The 21,589-nt window shown below is 43.8% G+C and overlaps 1 protein-coding gene across 1 annotated transcript in view; it reads left to right on the top strand.

Annotated features, from left to right (window-relative positions):
* Positions 1-21,589, top strand: part of LOC148032699 (uncharacterized) — a 373,621-nt gene that overhangs the window by 178,058 nt on the left and 173,974 nt on the right. Inside the window, exon 4 of the mRNA XM_087683327.1 lies at positions 4,808-5,963. Within this exon, the coding sequence (XP_087539453.1) occupies positions 4,808-5,963 (1,156 nt within the window). The remainder of the gene's footprint in view (positions 1-4,807; positions 5,964-21,589) is intronic.

The following is a 21,589-nucleotide window of genomic DNA, read 5'->3' as shown; positions in this document are numbered from 1 at the left end:
CCTCCCAACCAGCCCACTGGATGTGGGGGATGCTCGTGACCTGAGGAAGTGAGACATCGCCTCTGCAAAGAGAAGGAACACGTACGGGGCCAGGGGGCAGCCCTGTCGGACCGATCTCTCTAGCCGAAACTCCTCCCCTCATCTCCCTGCTATGAGAACCTTGCTGGTCGCCGATCTGTAAAGTGCGGAGACCCCGAAAATCCAAGCTTGGGGGAAACCCAACCTTACCATGGTGCCCTCTAGGAAATCCCAGTCCACCCTATCATAGGCTTTCTCAAAATCCAAGAATAGTACGGCCAGTCTTTGCCCACTGTGTTGGGCCCACTCTCTCGCCTCAAAGAAGGTGAATACATTGTCCAGGATGTTCCTATCCTGGAAAAAACCTGTCCACGTGTCATGGATAATGTTCGGAAGCAAGGGGCGTAGTCGCCTACCTATCATCTTTGCCAGTGCCTTATAGGCCATTGACAGTAAGGTGATTGGTCTCCACTGGGAAAGCTCCAACCGGTCTCCCCCTTTGGGGAGAAGACTGATAAGGCCTGCCAATAGACTCCATGGAATTTGTCATGAGGTGAAGATTTCCTGAAAGGCCAACAGTAAGAGGTCCTTCACCACTTCCCAGAAGGTAGCGAAGAAAGCCTTAGAGAGGCCATCCTCTCTCGGGCATTTCTGCCCGTCGTGTGTATGGAAAGCCTCCTCTAGTTCCTTCTCTGTGAAGGGGGCTAGGAGGGAGTGTCCCATCTCCTCTGTGACGAGGGACGGGATATTATCCCAGACCTGCTGTCTACATCGCTGTCCTCTAGTGGAGGCTGTCTCCTGCTCGAAGAGGCGATTATAGTAATCGGTAGCAATCTCCATCACCTCGCCTGGGCTAGAACGGGTCCTCCCATACTGATCTCGGAGGCTGCGTATCTGATCTCCAAAGGTGCAAGATTGGTGCACCTAAAAAAACTCCCTACACATCGTGTCCCCCTTCCGCACCCATAAAGCTGCTGAGGTGCGGAAAGAGAACTTAGAGCGCCTATCCTCTAGGCCAGCAATGACTGCTTGCGCACGCACGTGCTGTGCGTGGAGAGTGGGATCCCTTGGTGTCACTTGTAATAATCTTTGCGTGACTGCAAGGTCCCGCCGGAGTGCTCTCTCCTCCTCCCAGCTTTGCTGCCTGGCCTGTATGGCTGCCTCTTGGCAAATCCTGCTCGACTCAGCTAGGGCCTCTGCAACCTCCTCTGCGATCTGGCCCCTTCTGCCCCACTCTCTAGTCCAAATCTGCTCTATCTGTCTTGTCACCTCCTCCCTCCTGTAGATGGAGTCAGGGATCTGACAAGATTGCGAGTCTAGGACAAATGCTGGGGGATCTCGTGTCAGGAGAACCGAGCAATGATTGGACAACGTGGTGCCCGCCAACTGCCCAATCTGGCCTCCCTGAGAGCCTCCCCACTCTCCCACATAAAACGTGTCCAACCGCTCCAGTAGGACTCCACCTAGGCACCTGTATCCCCAAGAGAAGTCTAGCGACCTCTCCCTCCTGTGGAAGGGAGGGTCTCTCCAGGCATCGCGTGCTCCTATTGCTAGTAGAAACACCTCCCATGCCTCTTCTCCTCCCCAGCCATGCCCTGGTAGTTTCTCCCCTTTGCCCTCCTAGTCGTCCAAAGCCTCCAGGTTGTTGAAGTCTCCTCCAACAATTCAGGAGTCTACCTTTGGGAGTCCTTCCGCGATCTCCACCCAGAACTTGTTGCGTGCCCTAACATCCATAGGGGCATAGATATTAAGGACTCCAAGGCACGAGTCCCCAATATCCAATCTGATCCATAGCACCCTCCTTGCCACTATTGTCCCGTGGTCTCGAACACAAGCGGTAAGACTCGGACCAATAGAGGTGGATACGCCTCCACTCCTGCCGTGGGCACCTGTGGCGTGCTCCTAATAAGTGTGCGAGTTGCGTGGGAGTACCTTCCCTGCTCGTTGGGCCTGGGTGGGGGTGAGCTTGTGCTCTTGTAGAAGTAAGATGTTGATCCGTCCGGCAAGGGCAGGCTGCAACTCCTGCCGAACAATCAGCTTCCTGGATCCACGTGCCCCACTGTAGTGGAGGCTATTCACATTCCAGGATGCAAGATGTAAGCTCATGCGGAAACCTGTGACTGCCCAAACAGGCATCTGTTTGGTGTGGAGGCTGTTGATGACGAGAAGGAGCTATGAGGCATGCACGTACGCTTTGCCGCCGATCTGGACGGCGAGCTCCATTCCCCCATGGTGTCCCTTGGCCGGACCAACGGGGTGATAGAAGTTCCAGGTGGTATTATCAATGCATCTATCAACCATGCTGAGAGTCGAGACTCTGTGCAATGGTAGAAACGGGCCACCTGTGCCAGGGGCCACTCAATCACATCGCTTGGAGCTCTCCACTGTGGAGGGGCTCGAAAGATAATGCTCAGGTGAGGGACCTCGACACAAGCCCACCAGTTAATGTCCATTATGCAACCAGGCCACTGTTGTGCAAACAGTGCTAGTCCTTCTCCCATCCACTGGGAGGTGTGGTCCGCCACCTGACTTTTCAACTCTTCCTCTATCTGCGTCGTTGTCCACTCCCCTGAGTGAGAGGACTGAAGAAAAAAGGCGTAGTTTGGTCCATCCAGTGGTGCTAGTAGATGGACAAGTAGGACAATGGGCCACTACGGAAGAACTCCTGTGGCAATAGGTGTGCCTATCTCGGGAAGGTGTGACGGGCTGTAGAGGTGGATGAGCTGGTGGCTGTATGGGAGGGGGAGGACTGCTGGTGTGAAGAGGATGTAGGCGTGTGTGTCTCATCACCTCCTGTGGGAGGCGGGGGGGTGGGTCTGGGGGGGATCACCTGAACCAGGTGCGGATCAGGGGAGGTGCTTGGTACAGGAGGTGGTGGGGGGGAGGATAATCGAGGGATGGTGGGGTGGATGGAAGTACCTGGTGGGTGTGGGGGGCGGCTGGTGGTCTTGGAAGTGGGGGGTTGTGGGCTAGGGTTAGTGGGGGGGGGCCTGGGATGTGGAGGGAGGTGGGTGTGGGGGCTGTAGGGACTCAGGAGAGGTAGTCTGTGGCGCGGGTGGTGGATGTGGGGGATTGTGGTCCTGCCAGTTGGGGGGGGGTAGGAGGGGGCTGTGGAGTGCTCTACCGAGGGGGTGTCGCACGCCCACCTGCTCCCTGCTCTGCCGAGGCTGGGTATGAGACGTAGGCTGCGCCCCCCCTGCCGTCTCCCTCTCTGTCGTCTCTGGACCCGTGTGAAGCCATCAACGTCCATCTATGGGCCTATTGGAGGAGCCACCTTGGCTCCGAAATGCATGCAAACTGCTTCCTGATGCCCAAAGTCGTGACAGCGCAGGCACTGCCCTGGCTGCCCCGTCACAATGACTTGCTACCTAAAGGAGTGCTCGCGCCCGCCTCAATCTCTAGGAACTGTGGGATATTCTTGACCTCTTTCATTGCCACCCATACCTTTGGGACTCCTGTTGTTGTCATTGAATCTGCGAAGGACGCGGGAAGGATAGTGCCGAAAAGCCTTCGAAAGTCTTCCACCAACTGGCGATACTCAATCGCTAGGCCAGGGAAAAGAAGAGTGACCGAGTGCCGAAGAAACCTGTTGTGGAGTGCAAATGCCTCCACAGTAAAGCCCCTATACCAAGGCACCATGTGTATGACCCCCTTTGTGGACGCATATGGTGAACTGGCGAGTAACTCGTGAGCTGCGTCTGCCAAGCTGAGCCGGACCATGAGAATCCCTTGGCCCAATAGGATCGTCTCCTCGATCTGTGCTATCCCAATGCGCAGCATGGAGTGTAGCGAGTCCCGAAGCTGGGCCCTGGCTGGGGAATGTCCTACTACCTGACCATAAATCGTTGTTTCCATTAGCTCCAGCTCCTTAGCTCGGACAGCTAAGACCTGTTCCTTCGAGAGGACTACGCGCAAGGTGTTTGACTGGAGGGCACTCACTGAGTGCGCTGGCATCTGACCAGGGGTTTCCATTGCATGTCGCTATTGATAGGACTAACAATCACGCCACGGTGCTACTTGAGGGGGAGGGGGGGTTTGCTGCAGATGGAGGGAGCAATTGGAGGGTGGGGGAATCGATGGCGAGGGAGGGGAACACTACTGTGTTTGTTGCGGATGGGGGAAGCACGCCGCGGGGGGGGGGGGGGGGGGGATCTATAGCAGAGGCTAGCCTTTGGGGGGGGGGACGACGGGCAGGATGATGGCCAAGGCGGGGCGGGGGGACGGGCAGGGCAGGGCGGGACGACGGACAGGACAGGTGACGGGGCGGGCTTGAGCGTGAGGGAGTGGTCGGGAGGCGGGGGTAGCAGGCGACGCGACGGCAGAGCTCAAAGAATGAACTGGTCGCACAATAGGACTCTGTGAGAACTTGAATTGTTAACTACTCAAGGGTCAAGTTTGGTTATTAGCTTGTTTACATTTCTTTCAATAAGGTTTGACACAGAGTTAAGGTCCTTCTTAAGTTATCAAAACTGTGTCTATAGCTTGCATGATGTGTGTCAAGTTCTTGTACTTTTGGTTACTCGTGAGTAGATCCTCAATTTAGCATTTCACCATAGTTAATCACATGTAAGATAAATGGTTTTCATTTAGTTCCATGCTTCTGCATCTTTTGTCTTTTGTAACTTTGAGAAGGTGAATGTACCCTTTTGTTGTTATAGTTGCTCATTGGAATGCATTAGAAGTGTTTGTGGATAGAAGCAACAACTGTTGTAGTGACATCTTTAAGAAGTTTTTTGAATACCACATAAAGCATAAGGGGAACTCTCAGTCAAAGAGTATCTCTTTGCAGGTATTCACTGCAATTCTTGGATTTACGAGCGAACAATATCGAGCTTCTGTCTGAGATATGGTTTCTTGCAGGGTATATACACTTGCAAGAGCTACTTCTTTCTCGTGGAAGTGAATCAAACCCTGTATGCAAGGAGCCAACATATGAGTCATTGATACTACACGTTCTTCCTCACCTTCAATTGCTGGATGGTCGGGTTGTTCTACCTTATCTTAATGACAGCTCAATTTCTCGAAATGAAGTCGGTATTTGTGAATCTTCTGATTCATATTTTCCAATGGAGCCACTCTGCATTGTTAGTCATTCTGATAAGTATCTGAAATCCAGAAATCTTTCTGGATTACAGCAGAGATGGAACTACCCTGTTTTTCCTATGTGTAAAACCAAATTCTTTGACAATATGCAGTCTCAGTCACAGCTAAACAAGTTTGAGAACAATGGCCAGTGTATCCAACCACCTTCATACAGAGCTTGTATCAGTGCTGAAAATTTTTCTTCCACATACCCAAGTCATGATCCCCAGCAACAATCTGAGAACTGTCTTCCAAGGCAGCAGTCATGTATTCTGGATGAAACAGCCATTGTTGCATCAAAAGGGTACCTTCCAGAAAATACAGGTCCAAATTCTCTCCAAAGACAAGAGGGTCACTGCCATCCACTATGTCCTTCAAAACCCTCCTTGTCGATAACTCAAGATCTTGAATACAAAAACACACACAGTGTAGTTCAGTTCTTAGCATTGCAGAAAGTACATAGTGAGAGTATTGCATCAGATCCAGGCAACTATTTATCTCCAAGGAAAAGTGACATTGTTCAATCTTCACATATTGATCATGCATGCATTGGCTTCTACAAAAAAAATAAAGAGCTCTCTAAACAAGCTATTGATGCCATAACCATTGAACAGTCAAATCGTTTAGATGGTTTTGAGGCTCGTCTCCAGTCTCTTGAATCTCATGCTTCAGATTTGCACAGAAAATTGAACATTAATCTGGAAGATGAATTGGATACCACATGTAGCAGAAATGAAAGAGGTATTCAAGTGGAGCCTCTCAGCAAAGAAAGCCTTGAAGAAATTCTAGATAAACCTGTCATGGTCAACTCCAATGTGGCTGAATCTGAGCTCAACGTGGATGACCAGAACCACAAACAGCAGGTTTTACATAGGGTGGTATTTTACTGTTGTGACATTGTCCCTGAATAAATCAACAAATATTAAAAAAGGATAAAAGAAAATATATGCCAAAGGGCCAGGTTTTTAGTTCTAGGTTATATAGACATGATGTTCGTGACTTACTATCAGGGCAAAAGGGTTCCGAATTGCTGCTCTTGTTTTGAGCAGACTTGACCTTGCAAACATTAAAAAAAGAAAAAAGAAAAAATATTCCAAAGGGTCAGGTTCTTAGTTCTAGATTATATAAACTTGATGTTTGCTACTTACTATCATGGCAAAAGGGATTCAAATTGCTGCTGTTGTTTTGAGCAAACTTGACCTTGAAGGCTGCAGTTTTTCTGAAAACCAGGGACCTATAAGGTTTTAACCAGATGGAGGTTGATTATGCACCTAGCTGGCTATTGAGCATGTTTTTCATATCTGTCAGGTTGTCTAGGTAGTTGCCCTTACAATCGGTTTAATTGTTTTGATCTGAACCTTTTAAACAATTCCATATGTGCCTATCACTTACTCTTTGAAATTCAAAACTCTGTTTTCTTCTGCAGTTTATATTTTTTCGTTAGTGTTGCTGAATGGTACACCCAGCATAGAACATTGCATGTAAATCTGCATAACATGGCCTCAGCCAATTTTTTTTTTTAATAGTTTCACCACTACAAATGGCAGTCTTCTCAGAAAATAGATTCCCATCAAAGCAATATAAATCTTGTATTTGACAGCCCTTCGATGCCACAGGATACCAAAGCCTGAATTATCTTTGCTTGTATTGATGAAGGCACATGCATTTAGGAAGCAAACCCTTGTGAATCTGGTTCCAGTTGATTTGCACTAGTGCTAGGAAGGGTCCATAGTATGCAAAAATCAAAGAGCAGACACACCTTGTGGCTGAAGCTCATGTGAAACATTCCTCAACTTTAGTGCAATCCTAAACGGCCCTTTTTGTGACACTTATCCTGTTTCTGTTTCGTCATTGTGGTGTGAACAGTCTCTTACACACATGCACTTTTCCCTTCGTGCTAGTAAAGGCTTTTTCTTTATGTGATGCCCTCTTGGTAGGGGTTACCTTAGTACCTTAGAGATTGTGTACTTCTGGTTGCATTCATTATCGTTCATGCCATTCTAGCATATGCATGTGTGCAGACACACATTCTCTCTTTCTCTTTCCATTGAACAAGTTTGAATCAATCAATTGAAATATTTACAAAGGGCCTTTTGGCCAACCAAGTAGACTCAAAGAGAGGCAGCAAACAACACATGGAGCTAGAAGGCTACAACGAACATAGGGCTACAGGGCTATAATAACATAAGAAGGGGATTAGGACACGGCACAATTAGGGTGGTGTAGATGATATGCATCTATGGGACCACATTGTCACCAACAACTATCATCGATAGCCATCAGCAACACCACCACAATTTGACCAGAAGCCCGTCGCCATCACATGGCAATCAGCAACAGCCATTGCTTGCAAAATGGCCTTCTTGCCATCACAAGTTATTGGTGTCCACATCATTGGAGCATGTCGACATGCTATTTTTAAGGCTCGTCTTGACTCTTCTCTTTAATCTTGCTTATCTCTCACCTGTTATCAACCTTCTTATATATATTTTTTCAAGAAATGAAAATTCACTTAATAACACTTCAGAGAAAATCCCCTTGAGGTAAAATACAAGGTACAAGAGGAACTTTATAGAGAGCAGCTGAGTACATCACAAATACAATGGTTGTGTGAATGACCGATTGTTGAGAAACCAGTTCTTCAGTTCACACACTTCATTTAGGGTTTTGCACTGATAGCACTAAAAAGGGATGGTGTCCACATTTTGGCCACTTTTTCAGTGGACACCCACATAATGGTGCGCTACCCTAGACAGAGTATGCCTATAAATAGACTATCACTTTATTCATTCTTCACAACACCACCTCTCTCTCTTCAATAATTCTTCACCACCTTCTTCGGTCACCACTACCATTTCCCTTCTCTCACTAGCCCTTTGCACTACCCTCACATCCCTTCAGGAGGACATTGCGATTTGTAGCTCCTAGTTGCCTTCACCCTTCCTCTTCTGCTTCAAGCACTCTCTTCTAGCATCAAGCCTTTTGTTTGGAGCATCTACCCCCTGGCATCACTATCATTTGCTTGGTGTCAGCACCCTTCTCCTTCAACCTCCACCTTCACTTGCGTTTTCTAGTCTCGGGGTCTTCTCCTTGCTTGGAGTCATCATCTCCAGCTGGGCGTTAGTATCCTAGCCTTTGGCGGCAATCTATACATCACCTAGCGTCAGTGATTTCATTATTCATTTATCACAGGGGCTATTGGGACCTGTGTTTTTGCAGCCTGGCTTCTCCTTCATCACCTGGTGTCACTTGTTTATCACAGGGGCTGCTGGGACCTGCGTTTTTACATCTTGGCTCCTCCTTCATTACCTAGTGTCACTTGTCATAGAGGCTCCTAGGACCTACTTTTTTGTAGCCTGACTCCTCCTCCATCACTTGGCATCACTCATCTATAATAGAGGTTGCTGGAATTTGTGTTTTTGCAACCCGGATCATTTTCCATTATCTCGATCATCAGTATCCACTTGACATCAACATCTTGGATGCTCTCTGTGCGTTTGATAACTGTGACACTTTGGGATTTGCATTTTGCTGCCTAGGTCACCCTTGGCATGAAAGGACTGCGGTTCACTCCCTTGATAGTTGGTGATCATATTCAACATCTCCGACAGCATGAGAGGACTGCGGTCTGCTCCCTTGAGAGCTATCTTTCACCTTTCAATGATTACTTTGATAGCCCATTGCTTGCAGGATTGCGTTACACTCCCTTCGCTGTGTAGATTTCCCATAGGACTTGCCACCTAATTTAGACAAGACAGTGCCGTTATCTTTTGAGCTTTGACTCTACTTTATCAACTTTTTTTCTCATAGCATGATTCAGTGCATGATCACCGTGTTCTTCTTGTATTTTTGAGTTTCTCTTCTCTCTTAGTGTTTGCCATATACACTCTGTGTTACTCCTCGCAAACCCTACTGTCTCTCTGCATCGTCACTTATTTTGACATGGTATCAGAGCATATCTATTATTTTTGACATGATATCAGAGTGCAGGAGCTCAAAGAGCTAAATACCCTATTCATCAGAGAAGGGAAAGACAGGTTGCGGGCTCGGCACCATCTACTGATTTCCCCCTTCCTTTCCATTGCATCACTAGGAGACAGAGATATCCTTCTCTTCCTCTCCCACCCACCCTCCCTTTTACAGGTTGACACTTTGGCGCTATGACTTCTCCACAGGTAAATGGATAGACCACTAGGTGCTCCTCTTCTGGCATCACTGGAACTCCTACCGATGTTTGCCGACATGGACCTTTGCTCCCTACCCCGCCAGAGTATATGTGTCTACCCTCAGGCACTCATTGTGCCACCTCTCCCTTCTAGGCCACAATGTTTATTCTACACCGGCTTTCAGGTTTTTATACTCAAGGCAATAAGACGCATCTGATGCGCACTAAGCCCTTCCGAGCCACAAGAGGATTGACTGGTACCACAGCCTCCTCGTGACCGCCACAATGCGCTACAAAGGTTGCTTCTACTTTCTTCCAAGATTTTAGGAATGCCACCTCAACAACCCGCGGTTCTGTAGTCCGCTCCCCTGATAGACAATGATTGTTGGCTATCGTCCCCTCGGCAGTCCGCTCCTTGGTGAGATAGTGGCTGTTCTACTCCTATTATTTCAGCTCCACAATCTGCTCCACGGAGAGAATAGTGACTGTTGCCCAGCCTGAGCCTCACCTTTCCCCACCCTCGACTACTCAAGTTTGAGATGCTACCTTTGGGAGTTCTTGGATGTATTCAATGCCCTAGATACCTTCTTTGGCATGATTGATGACACTTCCTTTGTTATTAGATGATTCAGAGTCCGTGATCCACGAGTTTGTAGATTTCCTATCTCTTGTAGAGGGGTCTTCAAAGGGAGATGTACTCTCTTTGCCCTCAGAGGGGGCTTCTACTTGTTCGGCTTTAGATAGGGCCCCTACACCTCCACCCTCGGGGGGCACCTCCTCGTCATGAATTTCGTCACCCACCATTTACTCTTTTGGGATGGTAGTCCTCCAGCAATCATTTCTCCTCCTAATACCTAGAATCTTCAGAGACCGCCTATAGCGAGGCCTTGGAGGTTCAACAGTGACTTGGTGAGGAGACCTTTGAATTCCTTCCAGCATGGAGTTATAGAGGTAGTGGCTTCTCTCCCGAGGTGGAGTCAGGTTCTAGAGTTCATCTCGTCTATTGTTTCTTACTAGAGGTTACCTTTGGGGTGGCAATCTTGGATCTCTGGGATCCTCTACATTTTCATTGTGTCTCTCTTTGCTCCTCTTTTTTCATCCCTTTTCGGGTCTGAGAGGGGGTGTTGAGAAACCATTTCTTCAGTTCACATACTTCATTTAGGGTTTCACACTGACAACCCCAAAAAGGGCTGGTGTCCAAATTTTGGCCACTTTTTCAGTGGGCGCCCACATAGTGGTGCACCACCCTAGACAGCTTATGCCTATCAATAGGTAGTCACTTCATTCATTCTTCACCACACCACCTCTCACTTTTTAGTCATTCTTGACCATCTCCTTCAGTCACCATCACCACTTCCCTTCTCTCACCAGCCCCTTCCACTACCCTCACATCCCTCTAGGAGGACATTGTAGTTTGTGGCTCATGGTTGCAATCACCCTTCCTCTTTTGTTTCAGGCGCTTTGCTCTAGCATTAGGCCTTTTGTTTGGAGCATCTTTCATGTGGTGTCACCATCTGCTTGGCATTAGTACCCTTCTTCTCTAGGCTCCACCTTCACCTGCATTTTTTAGTTTGGAGGTCTTCTGCTTGAGTGGCATCATCATCTCTAGCTTGGTGTCAACATCCTAGTCTCTAGTCGCTATCTACATCCCTAGCGTTAGTGATTTCATTATTTGTTTATCACAAGGGCTGCGGGGACTTGCATTTTTGTAGCCTGGCTTCTCCTCCATCACTTGGTGTCACTCGTTTATCATAGAGGCTGCTAGGACTTGCGTTTTTGCAACGTGGCTTCTCCTTCATCACTAGCATCACTCGTATGTCACAGAGGTTGCTAGGACTTGTGTTTTTGCAGCCTAACTCCTCCTCCATCACCTAACATCACTCGTCTATCATACAGGCTGCTCGGACTTGCGCTTTTGCAGCTCAGCTCATCTTCCATCATCTGGAGTCATCATTATCCAGCTGGTGTCAGCATTTGGGCTATTGTTTGTGCATTTGACAGCTTGAACACTCTCGGATTTGCGTTTTGTTGCCTAGGTCACTCCCCACCATGAAAGGACTGCGGTTTGCTTCCCCGATAGCTGGTGATCATCTTCCACATCTCCAACTGCATCAGAGGACTATGGTCCGCTGCTCCCTCGAGAGCTGTCTTTCACCTTTTAGTGCTTACTTGGATAGCTTGCTGCCCGGAGGACTGCATTTTGCTCCCTTCACACTATGCAGATTTCCCACAAGTGCCGTCGCCTGATTGATATAGGACAATGCAATTGTCTTTTGAGCTTCAACTCTGTTGTACCAGCTTTTCTTCTCATAGCATGATATAGTGCATCATCACCGTGTTTTTCTTGTATTTCTAAGTTTCTCTTCTCTCTCATTGTTTGCGGTACACACTCTGTGTTGCTCCCCACAAACCCTACTGTCTCTCTGCACCGTTGCTTATTTTGACATAGTATCAGAGCGTACCTGTTATTTTTGACACCAATTTGGTGGCCTATAATGCCACACCATACGAGGGACAGTATGAAAGAAGGTGCTTGATTCCCATGCTTGCAAGAAGATGTCTCTTCCCCTCCTTATCCTCTTGAAGCCGCCTTGCATCCTCTCCCATCTCCCATGGAGACTATGGATAATCTTTATCCAAATCCTTGAAACAATACGTTCTTATAAAAAATGAAGCCTCTTATCAACGTTGAGCCCCTTTCACACACATTAAACTTCCCCTAAAATTCTCGTCAAATTTCCATCGATTTTTAGTCAAATATTCACCAAATTGACTCCAAAATTTTGGGATGACTTTCTACATATCAGCTTGACATTTGCCCCAAATCTGCCACCAGTAGATGAGCCATCATTGTTGCTGCTCAAAAACTATGCTTTTGGATAGCAAACTATTTACGCTGCTCTAATCATCCTCCCGCAATTCATTTGTTGATCTGATGCTTCCATAAGTGGGCATTGCCATTTCCTTCCTTTCTTGTGTGCTTTTTCGGGTGTTTAAATGGTAGTGAAATAGCCATGTTTTAGGCTTTTAGCACTTGTTTGAGTTGCACTTGTGTTAGCATACACATTGTGCAATGTTGCCATGGTTGGCTATGATGTGTTTGGGGATGACACTAATTATCCAATGTGGGCATGCATGATGTGCCATATGTTGGCTATTGAGCAATTATGGGCTTATGTATAAGGGACAGAATGGAGGGTTGCAGGCCCAATAGTGCAGCAATAGCAACCAACAATTACTAGTGGTTCATGAGGCTCAGCATCTTGAGAAAGCAGTTGGAGGCTGAACACATGATTGAGAGAGAATTTGAGGATTTCTATATCATGTGAATGAAAGATTTCAAGGACGGGCTGACAAACATTAATGAGATTGTTACAAATACATCTCTTATTTTCACAATATTGGGTGGATTGCATGATTCTTATCAAAACTTTGCTACTACTCGTTGCCTGGTTGCTAAGGATAATGCCAATGCATACCTTTTTGATGAGTTGGTTTCCTTATTGCTATACAAGGAGCAATTATGGATTAACTAGTCATGCATGGTTTTAGGGGATTGGGCAATTGTGTGGCCTCATAGAGGTAAGGAAAATTCATGGCAGCCATCTGAAAGGATAAGAGATTCAAGGAGGGTCATAAATGAAGATAGCCAAATGTTTGAGATAGAAAAGAAAAGCTTCACATCCAATTGCATTGCTTGTGCCTCTTTATATGAAAATGAGTACATCCAATACGTTCTATTTGGTCTAGTTTGACTTGACAACTTGGATTCTTATCGATCCAAATTATCATCCTTCTCTCTCCGCACTCTAAGGTACCATTCATATTGTGTTGAATGCATAGAAGGCTCGTACATACACATATACAAAAGTCTCAACACGCCCCCTTGGTGCCTTATTCTACTGCTACAAGGTGGGCAGGTGAATTATAAGATTGATTTTAAAATGATTAATTATCCCACCCTCAGTAGGTGCATTCTATGACTATTGCTAGTGGGCGGTTAGGATCTTTGTCTTTAAGTTTTCAGTCTTCAAGAGTCTTTAGAATAGATACCCTTTGTACATAGGCACATACAAATGTTTCAACACCATCAAGGTAGAAGCCCAAGGGCAAGGCAACCTTGTCTTCTAGTCTCGATTGTGGTGAAAGATGAGGGAAAGAAGAAGAAGAGATACACTATGATAGGAAACTTGGTTATCTCAATATTTAGTGCAAAGGGTGAGGTAATAAACATAGCTTGTTCGGACATATGTAGTACTTATAGCTCTTGCCTATACCACATAGACCTTTGCAAAGCATTGCTATGGACTTTCTTTATCTTTGATCTTTTTTTCTAGGATACCTACAAGGGATGATGGGATATGGACTATCATTTCCCGGTTTAGTAAGCATGCCCATTTCATTTTGGCGAGGAAGAAAATAAAGGTTGATCATATGGCACGGTTATTTTTGTAGCATGTGTTAAAGTATCATCACATCCAAAGTTGGTCATTAGTGATTGAGATCCATGGATGGTCAATTTGTTTTGGAAGGGGATATTTGAGAACATGGGTACCACATTGAAATTTTCTTCATCCTGACAGTTTTAGATCTCTTGAGGTGTTATATATTAGAGTATAAGATACAGTGGGAATAGTACTTACCTTTGCTAGAGTTTGCATATGATTATATGGTGCATAGTTTCACTGGTAAGGCTCTGTTTGAGGTTGAGGGTGGCAAGAAAGTGCCCTCTATTTTGTACACTAAGGATAAAATTGTTGAGATTGATCATTATGTGGAGAACATGGATGTAACCTATAAGAAGATTATGCACTTCAGAGATCCTATGAAAAGCAAAAGGGGTCAGCTGATTGCCATACACATGCTTTGCATCTTGTAAAGGGTGATTATGTGTTTCTATGTTTTGAAAAGGCAAGCTTGAAAAAGATGAAAGGCAAAGATTGATTGTATCCAAAGGTGAGTGTGTGTTTTATTGGCTCTTTTAGGTTATAGTTGCTCGAAATGCCATTCTAGGGGTCTAAAATGGAAACACGTAACAAACCAAAACCTTTTTTTTGGGACATGTAGGGTAAAGTTGTGTTTGGGATTGTTTATTCACTTCTCAAACTTAGCGTGCTGCTTTTGCCTATTCTCCTCAGCTCTTTAGTCTCTCTTATCTATTGCTCACTCTCTTTAGTTGCTACTTGCTTCTCATAGTGCAAATTTGCTGTTGTCTACAGCACATAAACCCTAAATCCCTCATCCTCTAGCTCCCTAATTATTTTCCATGCCTTTCGACACTATATGCAGCTGTTTGTCACTAATTCCAGTAAGCTATGCCTCTCTTCTCTTCATCCTTCACTGTCCACACTCATTAGAGCTGGTTCTCTCTCCTTTTGCTTTTGGTTTTCTCTATTTCCAACAAGCTACAGCCATGATGAAGGATACATTTTGGAGCTACGCATGCATCATGAACAACTATGGAGGTAGCGGTGTGTATGCTGATGGAGTCTCTTCTTATGTTACATGTATACTCTATAATGTTGAGGAATCAAGTATTTTTGGTGCAAAGGTTCAAGTTACAAATGATATTACTCCTTTACATATGTCTAATATTAAATTCTCTTTAGAGATTGGCATACAATCCGTTTCCTTGTTTCAGCCTTAGGCCGAAACTCTATTTCACGTCTTCGAAATGTGTTTCCGTTTCCCCATTTCTGAAGCTCCATTCTACTATGTTCCAAGTGTTGCAAAAGATTAGTGATGTTGCTTATAGGCTGAAATTGCCTCCATTCTAGCGGATACATAATCCCTTTTGTGTTAGTTTGTTGAGGCCTTTTCATGGTGATGTGCTAGAGGATGTATTTGTTGAAATTCAACCAGAGGTTGAGAGCTTGGATGAGATATTGCTATCCGAGTAGATATTGGCACATAAAGTGAGAAAGATCAGAGGTAAAGTTTCTAGGAGATACTTGGTGAAGTTTTAGAATTACTTACCAATGAATGCTAAATGGATGAAAGAGAGTGACTTGGCATACTACTCTTGGTTGTTGCAGCTTTACCTCAATACCTTTTAGCTAGAGTCTTGATCGGCTCTTTTAGGTTTAGTTGAGCAGAAGGTCTAGAGCATTGCTTAATGCTCAATTTGGAGGTAGCACTTCCACTCTTCTAGTGATGGACAACTCTAGTGTATATTGAATCTTAGATGTATTCAACATGTATCTTAAGTACTGTTGTTGATTGTATATTTGTTATTGGATTACTATTCAATGTATTAGTCACTGTAGTTAGTATGAATATGGTATGTATTTTCATCTGTAGCTCTAAAACTATACATTTGCATTAGTTTATGATCATTCAAAGTTCATTACCATTTGCTGGTTTGTAGCAGATGATCGTTAGTTTTCAGTGGTATGCGATTGGTTTTATGGGTAGCAATGTGTTTTATGGATGCCCTTAATATTTCAGCCAATTTTTATGCTTAGTCTATTCTTTACTATACTTGTTTGGTCAGAATACTTGACATATATTAATGATGGAGGCATCCTATATGTTTCTAACAACAATTTTGCATTCTTTTCGAGTTTTATATCTTGATTAAGTTGGCTGGAAAATTTCAGCAAGTATTTGGCAGTAGCATGGCTTAGCAATAGTGGCCAATGTTGTTTTCCTATGACGCCTTATGGAAATTCCAGTGAAATACATTTTCTTGTGGGCACATGGTATAAGCGCGAGGAAGAATGTGAGAGTGATAATACTTTGAACTTAACCAACTTAATCAATTATCACCATGAAATTATCACCATGAAAATCAGAAACCAGAGGGAGACAAAGAGAAAAAAGAGAGTCGACACCATGTTAAGAGGGGAACCGACCCTTCCCCCTTTATAGAAATTTATTGAAAAAAACCATGGGTACCAAGTATTTGAACCATATACAAAGGGTTGATTTGCTGCAAGTCTAGAAATTAGGGATTTTGAAACCCTAATTTCTGTATACTCCAAGCAGCAAGCTGATTTTTTTCTTTAGTCCTTGCACTAGATTAAGCTAAGTAGAAAGTGCTTCTTGGATGAGTGATAGATAAGAGAGTACAAAGTATATGACTGAAATTTTAGTATGAGAGCTTATTGGAAATGAAGAGAGAGACCTTCAATATAAAGGTATGAGACTTGGGTGCTCAAAAGTGGAAAGGAGAGGTTACAAATGACAAGTATTTGTTGAAAATGACAAGCGTAGAGACACTTCTATTCAAAATGACACATCCTATTCTAGATGTCACATGTCACTTTTCTAGAGGAAGAAGCTTCTAAACTTTCTTATCTAAAAATCTCTCATTGAAGACAAAATTGTTCCTTTTGAAAGTTTGGAGCCTTTAGGAAGAATGGAATTTTCATTTGAGAAAATTTCAAAAATAGTAATCTCCTAAATTTCAGGAGTTGCCAAATTTAGATTCTAGAGAGCTTAATTGTATAGGTTTACTGGTTCATGGTTTGTTTCTTTGATCATGAACATATGGTTTGACTTTTTGAAACCACTTATTATATGGGCTTCTAGTCAATATGACTATCTGAGTGAAAAAGTCTTAGTTATTTGGGCTTTTTGGTCAATTTGATTGCCTCACTAAACTTGTGATATCTCTTGGGCATCTTGTCAATGATGATCCAAGTATAATTCTAGGGCGTTTTGGCCATTGACCATCCTTAAATAGAAAGATGAAAATTTATCCATATTTTAAAATATTTAAATAATATAAACCACATTTCAAAGTAAATGAGCATCAACTTAATTTGAATCATTGAGCCAATATGCCTTGGTGACATTTGATATACAAAAGGTTGGTTACACATGGTAGTGCAATCGGGGACGATTGCAAAGATTTCAAAGGGGAGGTCTGTCATGGGGATGTAAGATTTTGATGGTTTGTTTAGCATTTGATTAAGTTGTTAATTGAATGTACAAATGTGAGGTGTACATGTGATATACAAGTTAGTTATTTCATAATGACAGGCCAAAGAACCTGAGAAGTTAGTGGTGGGTACCAAAGACAAAAGTTGTACTTGATAAGTACTAGGTGGTACTTGGTGTCAGTTGGACCTAGGGTATTTATTTGATTAAAAATGCTAGTTCAGGGGTCAAATAATTTAGAATACCACTAGGGGATCAAAATAGCCTAGCAAATTTAATTGTGGATGGGCACAACTAATTTTTTTGGGTGGGGACAAAGGGCTGAATCAGTTTGCATAATTGATTAATTCTGAAAATTAATTAAATGACTGAAAATTAATTGAAATAGATTAAAAAGACTACCACATGGCAAAAATTTCCCATGCAAGTGGGGAGAAGACTGTTGGAGGCTAGAGAGAGCTCATTCGAGCTAGTTGGAGGCTGAGAGAGAGGAAGGAGAGGTTGCCGCTGCTGTACTAGGCATTTCTAGACAGTTGAGTATCCTACAGGAGGTGGTGACTTGATTAGGAGGACTTTCCCTGCATGTGATAGCTTAAAAGAGTTGCCAACATCAGGGTGAAAGCCATTGTGTTGGGTGATAGTAGATTGTGTGCCTTTTGGCCATATGTGACAGCATTATGGGCATTTCTAATTAGGGCAACAGTAGAAATGATCAGTTTTTGGTGATGAAGGTTTGAATTTTCTCTCTACACAACATTCTTCCTCATTCTCTAGCCTTTCCCCAAAGTATCTCAGCAAATCTCAGCCATTTGTAGCAGAAATCAACCATATTTAGCAGACAGCAGGAGTATTTACTGTTGCAAAAATTAGGGTTTAGCTGGAAATTGTGTAATCTTGGCGTTTCCAAGGAGTCAGCCCATCCTAGTCAGATTTGGGGCTAGATTTGACCAGCCAATGGTCAATTGAAGGTCAATCCTTGGGTGAATCAAGTGCAAGCTCATAGGAAGACTTGCTTGTCATTGGAAAGTGAGCAAGATTGGAGCAACCTCACTGTATTTCTTCCAATTGCAATAGAAGATAAATAAATATCGTAAGGGATGCCGGTCTTGTGGCCAATTGGGTGTCTAGTGTCTAAGCTCAAGTGGTATCATTTGCATTTCAGTTTATGTGAAATTTATTCTTGCTGCAATTAGTATCAGATCAGGTCATTACTACTCTTTCTCTGAAAGGAAGCCTGGTTTCATGGGTAGTTGTAGTATGGATGATGGCAACAATAGTGATACAATTCTTATTACTTGCACGTTGTACAATGGGCTTTATATGTTGGATATTTATAAGAGGATTGTATATGAGGATGCTATGGCAGTTCATACCTTAGTCATTATGGTGAGTTGTGGCATGCTTGGTTTGGTCATTCAAACTACAACAATTTTCTTTGTCTAAAAAGGCATGATGTTTCTTGAACTGCCCTTGTTGAAAGTGCTAGTCAAACATGCATGTGAGGATTGTGTACCCAGCAATATATGTATGCTTTGTATCCCAAGGATGGATCTATGTGAGCTACTAAAAAGTTGCAGCTAGTGATGCAAATCCCATCCATAGGGGCATGCTTATACTTTGTGACTTTCATTAGTGACTTGGCCCGTCATAGTTGGATTTATGCAATGAAGCACACAGGAAAGGTGTTTACTTGTTTTAAAAGCTTCTTAGCCATGGTTGAAAGTTGCAGTGGTTGTAGCTTGTTACACTATGCATTGGTGTATCATCATAGAGTTATTTGGGATAGCATGAAGGGTCCAATATCATGTCTATGGAGAAGCTGGCTGACTTGTTACTCTTTTTGATCAGCAAGTACTATGTTGATGACCTAGGGCAGTGACCTTGGGGTATATTCTATGAAGGAGAGCATGAGGATGTGGGAGGCAGCTTGTTGGCCAGCCAGTTTGCTGACTGGATGAAATGCTGATGTGGCATGGCCACTCAGAAAAAGCGCACATGGCGGTGGATGACCAGCTGGAAAATGGTTGCTTTTGTAGCAAGAAGGCAAGAAGTGTTGATGATAACAGCGATGATGGCTGCAAGCACCCATATGGGCAGAAAGAAAGCAAAAGTGGAGGTGGAACCCGCTCATATAGAGGCCGATGGCAAGAAAGCAAGTATGGAAAAGCACTGCTTTGTTTTCAATATGATGAAGACTCCCCGGAATTTAAAATCTACCAAGAGGAGAACAAATACTTGAGAGAGGATTTGATACAGATGCATACTCAAGAGACTTGTTCGGACCCCATACCCATAAAGATGTAGCACTATAGGGGTCACTTTTCTCAGATTCATAGATGATGGCTTTATTAGACAGCTGGGATACATGGATTCGCATATGTCCATGGTATGATATGCATATAATGAATTTATTGGACAATCAGGATATATGGCTGTGCATATATGCATGGTATGAGGATTGCTATCAGCCAGATCAAAGTATGATTGCATGTCCTTGAGGTTGATGTAGATAGAGCAACATGGTGGCCATGAGGACAAGGTATGCAAGCTTTTCATGCCAAGAGATAGGGTCATAGGAGCATTGGAGTTGCCTATGTCTGGTAGAGTATAAGACTGGTGGAAGATGTCATTGCTTGTTTAGAGTGTTTCAAGACACTTAGTCGAGTGATTGGTTATCCTAATCAGAGACGAATCGGTCTTTTAATCATAGGGCTTTGAAGGCATTGAGAGGGGTTTCTACCCTTGCAAAGCCAGAGATCCAAGTAAAGATTCACCATTTTCTATGGGCCCACTACTAGTGCACTACACCGCATCTCCATATTATTCACTTCAAAGTATCAAATGCCTCAAAGATATGGCCCAGACAACTTGGACATGGATCACCAAACTCACATCAGGGACAAATTTCTTAGATTCAAGCATGCTATGATAGAGTTGAGGAGGAGAAGTTAGAGAGCCTATCACAGGGTGGAGTTGATATAGAAGCCCTCCTCACCTCCTACCTATGTAGGATATACTACATTGTCTCATACCCCTTGGATGGAGTTAGTGGTAGATTGTTCATTATCATCATGATTGCACTCTTATAGAAGCTAGGAAGGGATTAGACACGGGATACATTTGACTAGATTTTTCCTGTTTTCATTTTTTACAAGATACTCAAGACATGGACTTGTTGTACAGTGATTTGTGTCATAGGCCAAATTGGGCCTCTACTAGTAGAAATTAACATATCTCCCTTTTTCTCTTTCTTCCTTTCTCAGTTTTTTCCTTTGATCACCGTTGGAGCTGATTTACTCTTTCATCACCATGTAGTGATGTCAATAGAAGCTGTTGTGCTACCTTACCACCGTCCATGCTTTCTAATTTCTCATTATCATTAAGAGATTACCACCCACTACCCTCAAGATGGGACTTCTGTCCTAGGAAATCTATATGAGAAAATGGCCTTCTCAGGGGTAGAGGAAGAGAGACAATAATGGCCAGGTATGTTTCACAGAAGCATAAAGTCAACTTGGTAGCATCAGTGGATCTCATAACATTCTGTGTATGGTTAATTGAGGGAAGATCTATGCAGTTTGGAAAGGTAGGAGTTTAGAATGCTATATTGAGTCTAACTCCACCGTTTCCTTGATCTAATAAAATATTCAGTTATTGCAAATACCATTGGTGTAACTCGTAATTGGCAACTTATACAGCACAATTGAGTGTAATGGTTGTGGCCTTCATTGTAACTTGTAATGGGAGTTAGTGCACTTGTATGTAAGAGTTCTTGTCAAGGCCTTTGACAAATTGATATTTTTAAACTATGTTTACATCTCATGTAAACGCCCCGAACAACGTAGTATGCTTAACAATTATGATATTCGCTTGTTTTCGAGATTTAATATAAAAGAGAATGAACACTTAAAGCTGAAAATGAAAATTACTCACAAAATTACAGCCATGAAAATGTAAAAGTAATGGAGACAAGTTTGAGGGTTGAAGATGGGCAACCCCCCCCGAAGGAATGCATTTCTGCTCAACCCAAGTCCCTTAGGGAAGAGCTCAGTTACAATCAATCTGAGAGTGAGAAGAAGTAATTCTCACTCTCACAAGATCATGCAAAGATGTACAAACACACATGCATTATCTATTATGCAATGATAAGAACTGATTTCTTTACAGTATGAGAGAAGAAAAAGGGAAATTCAGCCTTTCTCCATCGTTGATCAGCAGTACATGGATAGGGCTTGCTTCTTGTAGCTAAAATGGAAGAAAGAGCTCGAGGAGGAGGTGTTGTAATGAATTTACAGGCTTGCTGTCCTGTAAAACAACAGTGATAGAAGAGGGAATATGGAGGAATTTGATAATGGAGAAGTGGGGGATGATGATGGGGATGGATGGGGCCAGTTTCTGGCTATCTGTGGGTGCTGTACATGAGTTTACAGCAAAGAAAAA

The sequence above is a fragment of the Lygodium microphyllum genome, chromosome 8, assembly GCF_053477565.2.
Source record: "Lygodium microphyllum isolate KBCC chromosome 8, Lygodium_microphyllum_v1.1.10, whole genome shotgun sequence".
NCBI classification, from domain to species: domain Eukaryota; kingdom Viridiplantae; phylum Streptophyta; class Polypodiopsida; order Schizaeales; family Lygodiaceae; genus Lygodium; species Lygodium microphyllum.
The sequence above is the reverse complement of the archived record's forward strand: the minus strand, read 5'-3'. Positions and strand labels throughout refer to the sequence as shown.